The 11,487-nt window shown below is 50.2% G+C and overlaps 1 protein-coding gene across 2 annotated transcripts in view; it reads right to left on the bottom strand.

Annotated features, from left to right (window-relative positions):
* Positions 1-3,181: 3,181 nt before the first annotated feature.
* cc2d1a (coiled-coil and C2 domain containing 1A) overlaps positions 3,182-11,487 on the bottom strand; it is a 34,662-nt gene continuing 26,356 nt past the window's right edge. Inside the window, exons 21-28 of one of the 2 annotated variants that reach the window (XM_045690802.1) lie at positions 9,936-10,026; positions 9,571-9,726; positions 8,811-8,948; positions 8,577-8,650; positions 8,264-8,442; positions 7,444-7,520; positions 7,189-7,236; positions 3,182-4,424 (exon numbers count right to left, since the gene is read on the bottom strand). In XM_045690802.1, coding sequence (XP_045546758.1) covers positions 4,392-4,424; positions 7,189-7,236; positions 7,444-7,520; positions 8,264-8,442; positions 8,577-8,650; positions 8,811-8,948; positions 9,571-9,726; positions 9,936-10,026 — 796 coding nt within the window. In that variant the 3' untranslated portion in view covers positions 3,182-4,391. Of the gene's footprint in view, positions 4,425-7,188; positions 7,237-7,443; positions 7,521-8,263; positions 8,443-8,523; positions 8,651-8,810; positions 8,949-9,570; positions 9,727-9,935; positions 10,027-11,487 lie in introns of both variants that reach the window. The other variant, XM_045690803.1, reaches the window with a different exon arrangement.

Here is an 11,487-nt window from a genome sequence, read left to right as displayed (position 1 = left end):
CCCCCTCCCAGCCCCATCACCCTGACTGAAGTCTGTTCTGTACCCTCCCAGCCCCCATCACCCTGACTGAAGTCTGTTCTGTACCCCCTCCCAGCCCCCATCACCCTGACTGAAGCCTGTTCTGTACCCTCCCAGCCCCCATCACCCTGACTGAAGCCTGTTCTGTACCCCTCCCAGCCCCCATCACCCTGACTGAAGTCTGTTCTGTACCCTCCCAGCCCCCATCACCCTGACTGAAGTCTGTTCTGTACCCCTCCCAGCCCCCATCACCCTGACTGAAGTCTGTTCTCTACCCCTCCCAGCCCCCATCACCCTGACTGAAGTCTGTTCTGTACCCTCCCAGCCCCCATCACCCTGACTGAAGTCTGTTCTGTACCCTCCCAGCCCCCATCACCCTGACTGAAGTCTGTTCTGTACCCTCCCAGCCCCCATCACCCTGACTGAAGTCTGTTCTGTACCCTCCCAGCCCCCATCACCCTGACTGAAGTCTGTTCTGTACCCTCCCAGCCCCCATCACCCTGACTGAAGTCTGTTCTGTACCCTCCCAGCCCCCATCACCCTGACTGAAGTCTGTTCTGTACTAGCCCCCATCACCCTGACTGAAGTCTGTTCTGTACCCTCCCAGCCCCCATCACCCTGACTGAAGTCTGTTCTGTACCCTCCCAGCCCCCATCACCCTGACTGAAGTCTGTTCTGTACCCTCCCAGCCCCCATCACCCTGACTGAAGTCTGTTCTGTACCCTCCCAGCCCCCATCACCCTGACTGAAGTCTGTTCTGTACCCCCTCCCAGCCCCCATCACCCTGACTGAAGTCTGTTCTGTAACCTCCCAGCCCCCATCACCCTGACTGAAGTCTGTTCTGTACCCTCCCAGCCCCCATCACCCTGACTGAAGTCTGTTCTCTACCCTCCCAGCCCCCATCACCCTGAGTGAAGTCTGTTCTGTACCCTCCCAGCCCCCATCACCCTGACTGAAGTCTGTTCTGTACCCTCCCAGCCCCCATCACCCTGACTGAAGTCTGTTCTGTACCCTCCCAGCCCCCATCACCCTGACTGAAGTCTGTTCTGTACCCCCTCCCAGCCCCCATCACCCTGACTGAAGCCTGTTCTGTACCCCCTCCCAGCCCCCATCACCCTGACTGAAGTCTGTTCTGTACCCTCCCAGCCCCCATCACCCTGACTGAAGTCTGTTCTGTACCCTCCCAGCCCCCATCACCCTGACTGAAGTCTGTTCTGTACCCTCCCAGCCCCCATCACCCTGACTGAAGTCTGTTCTGTACCCTCCCAGCCCCCATCACCCTGACTGAAGCCTGTTCTGTACCCTCCCAGCCCCCATCACCCTGACTGAAGTCTGTTCTGTACCCTCCCAGCCCCCATCACCCTGACTGAAGTCTGTTCTGTACCCTCCCAGCCCCCATCACCCTGAGTGAAGTCTGTTCTGTACCCTCCCAGCCCCCATCACCCTGACTGAAGTCTGTTCTGTACCCTCCCAGCCCCCATCACCCTGACTGAAGTCTGTTCTGTACCCCTCCCAGCCCCCATCACCCTGACTGAAGTCTGTTCTGTACCCCCTCCCAGCCCCCATCACCCTGACTGAAGTCTGTTCTGTACCCCTCCCAGCCCCCATCACCCTGACTGAAGTCTGTTCTGTACCCTCCCAGCCCCCATCACCCTGACTGAAGTCTGTTCTGTACCCTCCCAGCCCCCATCACCCTGACTGAAGTCTGTTCTGTACCCTCCCAGCCCCCATCACCCTGAGTGAAGTCTGTTCTGTACCCTCCCAGCCCCCATCACCCTGAGTGAAGTCTGTTCTGTACCCTCCCAGCCCCCATCACCCTGACTGAAGTCTGTTCTGTACCCTCCCAGCCCCCATCACCCTGAGTGAAGTCTGTTCTGTACCCTCCCAGCCCCCATCACCCTGACTGAAGTCTGTTCTGTACCCTCCCAGCCCCCATCACCCTGACTGAAGTCTGTTCTGTACCCTCCCAGCCCCCATCACCCTGAGTGAAGTCTGTTCTGTACCCTCCCAGCCCCCATCACCCTGACTGAAGTCTGTTCTGTATCCTCCCAGCCCCCATCACCCTGACTGAAGCCTGTTCTGTAACCTCACAGCCCCCATCACCCTGACTGAAGTCTGTTCTGTACCCTCCCAGCCCCCATCACCCTGACTGAAGTCTGTTCTGTACCCCCATCACCCTGACTGAAGTCTGTTCTGTAACCTAACAGCCCCCATCACCCTGACTGAAGTCTGTTCTGTACCCTCCCAGCCCCCATCACCCTGACTGAAGTCTGTTCTGTACCCTCCCAGCCCCCATCACCCTGACTGAAGTCTGTTCTGTACCCTCCCAGCCCCCATCACCCTGACTGAAGTCTGTTCTCTACCCCTCCCAGCCCCCATCACCCTGACTGAAGTCTGTTCTGTAACCTCACAGCCCCCATCACCCTGAGTGAAGTCTGTTCTGTACCCTCCCAGCCCCCATCACCCTGACTGAAGCCTGTTCTCTACACTCCCAGCCCCCATCACCCTGACTGAAGTCTGTTCTGTACCCTCCCAGCCCCCATCACCCTGAGTGAAGTCTGTTCTGTACCCTCCCAGCCCCCATCACCCTGAGTGAAGTCTGTTCTGTACCCTCCCAGCCCCCATCACCCTGACTGAAGTCTGTTCTGTACCCTCCCAGCCCACATCACCCTGACTGAAGTCTGTTCTGTACCCTCCCAGCCCCCATCACCCTGACTGAAGTCTGTTCTCTACCCTCCCAGCCCCCATCACCCTGACTGAAGTCTGTTCTGTACCCTCCCAGCCCCCATCACCCTGACTGAAGTCTGTTCTGTACCCTCCCAGCCCCCATCACCCTGACTGAAGTCTGTTCTGTACCCTCCCAGCCCCCATCACCCTGACTGAAGTCTGTTCTGTACCCTCCCAGCCCCCATCACCCTGACTGAAGTCTGTTCTGTACCCCCTCCCAGCCCCATCACCCTGACTGAAGTCTGTTCTCTACCCTCCCAGCCCCCATCACCCTGACTGAAGTCTGTTCTCTACCCTCCCAGCCCCCATCACCCTGACTGAAGTCTGTTCTGTACCCTCCCAGCCCCCATCACCCTGACTGAAGCCTGTTCTCTACCCTCCCAGCCCCCATCACCCTTACTGAAGTCTCTGACAGTCCCAGGCTCATTATGTCATCAATGAAGTTTGATGATGTCATAATTGGATGTAGCCCTTTGTAGAACATTCCAACTGATGGCAGCACAACCAGATGAAGCGATCCTTTGTTAAACATTCTGGTTGCCTCTCTGCTCAGACGTCACATGCATCAACCACTGGTTGCTGCCACGTCATCAACTGTGCACCAGATTGCTTTAACATGTGATGTGGTTAGCTGATATGTAAAATACCTATCCAGGCGTTGTAAGATCTGGCGTCAGCAACGTCTGAACAGAGGAACACACCCTCTAACTGATGACATCACAATGTGGTGATGACGCAATCCTTTGAACATTCTAACTGATGAGGTCATAGTGACATGACGCAGGCCTAAACGGGCTCCCAGACTCCGTACCATAGAATTACAATGAATAGAGAACCTATATCCCAATTCAAAGATAATCCAGTGGGTTTTACAGCTATAGGTCTGTTCTACACGAATTCTAACCCTGTCCTCTTCAATTTAACCCCTGGGGTACCTCCTCTCCTCACTTCCCTGAATGATGCGTCTCCATGGTGACACCAGTGTTAGCTAATCCCTCATTATGGGATGTAGTTCCCGTTTCCGTGTAGTTCCCATATCACACGGCACCAAACGGGTCAGATTACAGTAATCCGGGAATAGTGGAGCAGACAGATTAGATTAAGCTCATTAACATCGCACGCACGCACACACAATGTGGAGACCAGGAGTTACACACACCACTCTCTGAACAGAGAGAAAGAGAGAGAGCCCTTGTAGGACTTTAAACAATATAGTGAAGGCGGCAGGGTTTTGGTAATAATTGGTAGTGTTTTTGTTTTCAAGTGCAAATAAGCCTTTCTCTGTCCTGCCCTGCATTCTGTCTTCATGTCACTATCAATCTCACAGGATTCCATTCTGCTGTGTATCTCAAATGGTGCCCTATTCCCTATATAGTCCCTATGGGCCCTGGTCTAAAGTAGTGCACTATATAGGGAATAGGGTGCCATTTGGGAGGCAGAACTGTTATTATTCAAACTGGTTCTTCTTCCTAACTGATTGAATTAATGACAATACAAAGTAAAGAACAGAGTAAAAGGGAGAGCATTAGTGGAGGAGGCAGAGAGGAACAGAGGAGTGGCATTAAGATGTTGAAGGTGATTGGTTGTGTGTGTCAGTAACATAACAGTCCTCCAGCCAACTCTCTAGTCCCTCTGTCCTCGTCTTCTCAGACCAGGCGTTTCCTCTTGAGAGATTCCAACTGACGAATGGAGAGAGAGAGAGAGAGAGAGAGGAGGAAAAAAATGAGATGGGGAGAGAGAGGAGAAGGGGAGTGAGAAGAGATGGGGAGAGAAGGAGTGGAGGAGAGAGGGAGGGAAGGAGTGGAGGTGATGGAGGAAGGAGTGGAGGTGAGGGAGGAAAGGAAAGGAGTGGAGATGAGGGAGGAAAGGAGTGGAGGTGAGGGAGGAAAGGAGTGGAGGTGACGAGGAAAGGAGAGGAGGTGACGAGGAAAGGAGTGGAGGTGACGAGGAAAGGAGTGGAGGTGAAGAAGGATAGGAGAGGAGGTGAAGGAGGAAAGGAGAGGAGGTGACGAGGAAAGGAGTGGAGGTGACGAGGGAGAAAAGGAGTGGAGGAAAGGAGTGGAAGTGCGGAAGGAAAGGAGTGGAGTGGAGGTGACGAGGAAAGGAGTGGAGGTGACGAGGAAAGGAGAGGAGGTGACGAGGAAAGGAGAGGAGGTGACGGAGGAAAGGAGTGGAGGTGAAGGAGGATAGGAGAGGAGGTGAAGGAGGAAAGGAGGTGAGGGAGGAAAGGAGAGGAGGTGAGGGAGGAAAGGAGTGGAGGTGAGGGAGGAAAGGAGTGGAGGTGAGGGAGGAAAGGAGAGGAGGTGAGGGAGGAAAGGAGTGGAGGTGAGGGAGGATAGGAGAGGAGGTGAGGGTGGAAAGGAGTGGAGGTGAGGGCGGAAAGGAGAGGAGGTGAGGGAGGAAAGGAGTGGAGGATAGGAATGGAGGTGAGGGAGGGAGGGAGTGGAGATGAGGGAGGGAAGGAGTGGAGATGGGGGAGGGAAGGAGTGGAGATGGGGGAGGGAAGGAGTGGAGATGGGGAGAGAGGAGGGCAAGAGGTAGTTGTCAGATACAATTCAAACTAAATGATATTACACATCACATAGTGCTCTTATACACGATGAATACAGCCTGTTTAAACAGTCCAGTTCTGATCTTTCGACACTAATTGGTCTTTTTTGTATTTTTATTTTGACCAGTCAGATCAGATCTTTTGCCAATAATTGGTCAAAAGATCAGAGTTGGGCTGCCTGTGTAAACTCAGACATGGAGTCATATATACACTCATATGTACAGATTATTAGGTATATCCATCTAGTACCAGGTCAGACCCCCCTTTGCCTCCAGAACAGCCTAAATTCTTTGGGGCATCGAATCGTTGCTAACGTGTGTCAGGAAAATATTCCCCACACCATTACACCACCGCCCCCAGTCTGTACCGTTGACACCAGGCAGGATGGGGCCATGGACTCATGCTGCTTACGCCAAATCCTGACGCAACAGGAATCTGGATTTGTTTTTCCACTCCTCAGTGTTGGCGACGGCCTGCCCACTGGAGCCACTTCTTCTTGTTTATAGCTGATAGGAGTGGAACCCAGTGTGGTCGTCTGCTGTAGTAGCCCATCAGTGACAAGGAGGGGCGAGCTGTGTGTTCTGAGATGCCGTTCTGCACACCACTGTTGTACTGCTCCGTTATTTGCCTGGCCGCCTGTTAGCTTGCGCCAGTCTTCCGTTTTCGACCCACAGGACTGCCGCTGACTGGATGTTTTGTGTTCGTCTCATCATTCTCAGTAAACCCTAGACACTGTAGTGTGTGAAAAGCCCAGGAGGGCGGCCGTTTCTGAGATACTGGATCCGGCGTGCCTGGCACCAACGATCATACCACTGCACCACGCTCACAGTCTCTTAGGTCACTTGTCTTGGCCATTTTAACGTTCAACGGAACAGTAACTGAATGCCTCGATGCCTGTCTGCCTGCTTTATATAGCAAGCCCTGGACACGTGACTCACTGTCTGTAGGAGCTAACCATGTCGGTGTACGAGGTGGTCTACCTAACACTGTCTGTAGGAGCTAACCATGTCGGTGTACGAGGTGGTCTACCTAACACTGTCTGTAGGAGCTAACCATGTCGGTGTACGAGGTGGTCTACCTAACACTGTCTGTAGGAGCTAACCATGTCGGTGTACGAGGTGGTCTACCTAACACTGTCTGTAGGAGCTAACCATGTCGGTGTACGAGGTGGTCTACCTAACACTGTCTGTAGGAGCTAACCATGTCGGTGTACGAGGTGGTCTACCTAACACTGTCTGTAGGAGCTAACCATGTCGGTGTACGAGGTGGTCTACCTAACACTGTCTGTAGGAGCTAACCATGTCGGTGTACGAGGTGGTCTACCTAACACTGTCTGTAGGAGCTAACCATGTCGGTGTACGAGGTGGTCTACCTAACACTGTCTGTAGGAGCTAACCATGTCGGTGTACGAGGTGGTCTACCTAACACTGTCTGTAGGAGCTAACCATGTCGGTGTACGAGGTGGTCTACCTAACACTGTCTGTAGGAGCTAACCATGTCGGTGTACGAGGTGGTCTACCTAACACTGTCTGTAGGAGCTAACCATGTCGGTGTACGAGGTGGTGTACCTAACACTGTCTGTAGGAGCTAACCATGTCGGTGTACGAGGTGGTGTACCTAACACTGTCTGTAGGAGCTAACCATGTCGGTGTACGAGGTGGTCTACCTAACACTGTCTGTAGGAGCTAACCATGTCGGTGTACGAGGTGGTCTACCTAACACTGTCTGTAGGAGCTAACCATGTCGGTGTACGAGGTGGTCTACCTAACACTGTCTGTAGGAGCTAACCATGTCGGTGTACGAGGTGGTCTACCTAACACTGTCTGTAGGAGCTAACTATGTCGGTGTACGAGGTGGTCTACCTAACACTGTCTGTATATAACAGTGTTTACCTCAGTCTCCACCATCTTCAGCCGTCCTAGAGCGTCCTTAGCAGCATCCTGAATAGGCAGAGGGACAGACACGTTACACACAAACATGCACACACACAGACAAAACATGCACACACACAGACAAAACATGCACACACACAGACAAAACATGCACACACACAGACAAAACATGCACACACACAGACAAAACATGCACACACACAGACAAAACATGCGATAACACAAACACACACACAACCCTGACCCTTTGCTCACCCTGTTGCCTTGGCTGGAAAACTTCTTCACTGACTCAGCAAGTCCCTGGGCGAAACGCTGCAAAATATTCTCATACTCTACAGAGAGACAGAGACAGAGAGACAGAGAGACAGAGAGACAGAGAGAGAGAGAGAGAGAGAGAGAGATGGATGGAGGGAGATCGAGGGAGAGGGATGGAGAGAGAGAGAGATGGAGGGAGGGAGAGAGAGAGATGGATGGAGGGAGATAGAGAGAGGGATGGGGAGAGAGAGAGAGAGATGGATGGAGGGAGAGAGGGAGAGGGACGGCGAGAGAGATGGATGGAGGGAGAGAGAGAGATGGATGGAGGGAGAGAGAGATGGATGGAGGGAGATAGAGAGAGGGATGGGGAGAGAGAGAGAGAGATGGATGGAGGGAGATAGAGAGAGGGATGGGGAGAGAGAGAGAGATGGATGGAGGGAGATAGAGAGAGGGATGGAGAGAGAGAGAGAGAGAGATGGATGGAGGGAGATCGAGGGAGAGGGATGGAGAGAGAGAGAGATGGATGGAGGGAGATAGAGAGAGGGATGAGAGAGAGATGGATGGAGGGAGATAGAGAGAGGGATGGAGAGAGAGAGAGAGATGGATGGAGGGAGATAGAGAGAGAGATGGATGGAGGGAGAGAGGGAGAGGGACGGCGAGAGAGATGGATGGAGGGAGAGAAATACACAGATGAGTGTGTTGGTGTTCATATTTCTCTGTGTATGAATATGCTTCTGTATTGTGTCACCTGACAGTAGAGTAGCTGTCCTTTCTGCCACTGCAGCCTGTGTGTGTGTGTGTGTGTGTGTGTGTGTGTTACCTGACAGTAGTGTAGGGGAGCCTCTCTCTAGCTGGGCTTTCTGCCACTGCAGCCTGTGTGTGTGTGTGTGTGTGTGTGTGTGTGTGTGTGTGTGTGTGTGTGTGTGTGTGTGTGTGTGTGTGTTACCTGACAGTAGTGTAGGGGAGCCTCTCTCTAGCTGGGCTTTCTGCCACTGCAGCCTGTGTGTGTGTGTGTGTGTGTGTGTGTGTGTGTGTGTGTGTGTGTGTGTGTGTGTGTGTGTGTGTGTGTGTGTGTGTTACCTGACAGTAGTGTAGGGGAGCCTCTCTCTAGCTGGGCTTTCTGCCACTGCAGCCTGTGTGTGACCTCCTTGTGTTGCTGTACCAGGTCAGACGGAGGATCCCGCCTACTCTTCCTGTAATCACCAATCTGACGGACACACAGGGGGATTGACATCATCTTAGACCAATCACAGCATAGATTGGCTTACCTCCAATTGTGAACAGATCCAGATGAAACGTTCCCATGGAGACGAGGAGAGGAAAATGAAAGGAAGATAGATAGAGAAGTAGGGAGAATGAAAACACACCTGTCTCTCCAGTCTCTCCTTATCGTAGTGCAGTAGACTGAAACTGTGGAGTTTATACTGGGGAGGAGAGTGGCTGGACTGGTTAGACTGCTTGTTCCTCCCATTGTCACTCTTTGGTTTGGAGCGAGGAGAGGGGGCCTGGGGCGAGAGAGAGACTTCAGTTAGACTGGTACTAATATAACATGTTAACTCTGACAGACACTTCAGTTAGACTGGTATTAATATAACATGTTAACTCTGACAGAGACTTCAGTTAGACTGGTATTAATATAACATGTTAACTCTGACAGAGACTTCAGTTAGACTGGTATTAATATAACATGTTAACTCTGACAGAGACTTCAGTTAGACTGGTACTAATATAACATGTTAACTCTGTCAGAGACTTCAGTTAGACTGGTACTAATATAACATGTTAACTCTGACAGAGACTTCAGTTAGACTGGTATTAATATAACATGTTAACTCTGACAGAGACTTCAGTTAGACTGGTATTAATATAACATGTTAACTCTGACAGAGACTTCAGTTAGACTGGTATTAATATAACATGTTAACTCTGACAGAGACTTCAGTTAGACTGGTATTAATATAACATGTTAACTCTGACAGAGACTTCAGTTAGACTGGTATTAATATAACATGTTAACTCTGACAGAGACTTCAGTTAGACTGGTATTAATATCACATGTTAACTCTGACAGAGACTATACCCCTACTAGTCCTATACACTCCAAAAGGTAGGTCTCTCTCTCCTTACCTGTCGTTCTCTCTCTCTGTCGGGGCTGGTGATTGGTACAGGGTCTAGGACCAGCCATTTCTCTGTGGTGATCTGAAGCTGTGCTCCTCCCAGCGGCTCCCGAATCTTTACCCTCACCTCCAGCTTACCCCCCGTAGCCTTACGACCATCCAACACCTAGCACAACAACACAGTTAGACAGAGAGACAGAGACACAGGGGGGGAGAAAGAGAGAGAGACAGGCAGGCAGGCAGACAGAGAGATATATGAGCATGTCTAAGTGAAAACATGTGCGTATCTGTGTACAGTATCTCTCTGTGTGTGTGTGTGTGTGTGTGTGTGTGTGTGTGTGTGTATATATGTGTGTGTTAAAATTGTGTGTTTACCTCTATAATCTGTCTGATGTCACATTGGTTCTCCAGTGAGTCCAGCTTCAGCTGAGCGTTCCCCAACACTCTGTCCCCCTTGAACAGACCCCTACACACACACACACACACACACACACACACACAGAAACATTAAAATCCCCAAAGGTCTATTGATGCACCGGTGCGTCAAACTAAGTGACATAATAATAAAACCCCATCATAATCTGTCAGAGAGATCTATTTTCTATTTAATTGGATGCGTCTCAATCCACCAATGGCAGCCTTTCGAATCTGTGGTGGGAGGTGGCCGAGCTACAGCGGTGTTTGTCGGCAGGGGCGGCAGGTAGCCTAGTGGTTAGAGCGTTGGACTAGTAACCGAAGGTCGCAAGATCAAATCCCCAAGCTGACAAGGTACAAATGTGTCGTTCTGCCCCTGAACAGGCAGTTAACCCACTTCCTAAGCCGTCATTGAAAATAAGAATTTGTTCAACTGACTTGCCTAGTTAAATAAAGGTCAAATAAATAAATAAAATTGTCAGACCATAAGACATCCCGAAAAATCAGTCTTCTCACAAAAAAAACGTCTGTAGCATCCAAACGGTTTGGCCTACAAACTAATATGACCCCTCTAGGGAATGATGAGACTAATGAACGCGACTGCTCTTCGACCCCCAGTGTCACACAACTCATCTGAATGTAACCCGTACCGGAAGTATGGAGGTAGTTTAGGGCCTACCAAGAAAAACAGAAAATATGTGTAAAAATAATAATAATAATAAATATATATATATATATTTAGTCATTTACAACATTAACAATGTCTACACTGTATTTCTGATGTTATTTTATTGGACAAAACATATCCTTTTCTTTCAAAAATATTCACACATACATACACACACACACACACACACTACCGTTCAAAAGTTTGGGGTCATTTAGACATTTCCTTGTTTTTGAAAGAAAAGCACATTTTCTGTCCATTAAAATAACATCAAATTGATCAGAAATACAGTGTAGACATTGTTAATGTTATAAATGACTATTGTAGCTGGAAACGGCTGATTTTTTATGGAATATCTACATAGGCGTACAGAGACCCATTATCAGCAACCATCACTCCTGTGTTCCAATGGCACGTTGTGTTAGCCAATCCAAGTTCATCATTTTAAAAGGCTAATTGATCATTAGAAAACCCTTTTGCATCATGTTAGCACAGCTGAAAACTATTGTTCTGATTAAAGAGGCATTAAACCTGGCCTTCTTTAGACTAGTTGAGTATCTGGAGAATCAGCATTTGTGGGTTCAATTACAGGCTCAAAATGGCCAGAAACAAAGACCTTTCTTTTGAAACTCGTCAGTCTATTCTTGTTCTGAGAAATGAAGGCTATTCAATGCGACAAATTGCCAAGAAACTGAAGATCTCGTACAACGCTGTGTACTACTCCCTTCACAGAACAGCGCAAACTGGCTCTAACCAGAATAGAAAGAGGAGTGGGAGGCCCCGGTGCACAACTGAGCAAGAGGACAAGTACATTAGACTGTCTAGTTTGATAAACAGACGCCTCAC

The sequence above is a fragment of the Salmo salar genome, chromosome ssa12 (assembly GCF_905237065.1).
Source record: "Salmo salar chromosome ssa12, Ssal_v3.1, whole genome shotgun sequence".
Taxonomy (NCBI): domain Eukaryota; kingdom Metazoa; phylum Chordata; class Actinopteri; order Salmoniformes; family Salmonidae; genus Salmo; species Salmo salar.
The sequence above is the reverse complement of the archived record's forward strand: the minus strand, read 5'-3'. Positions and strand labels throughout refer to the sequence as shown.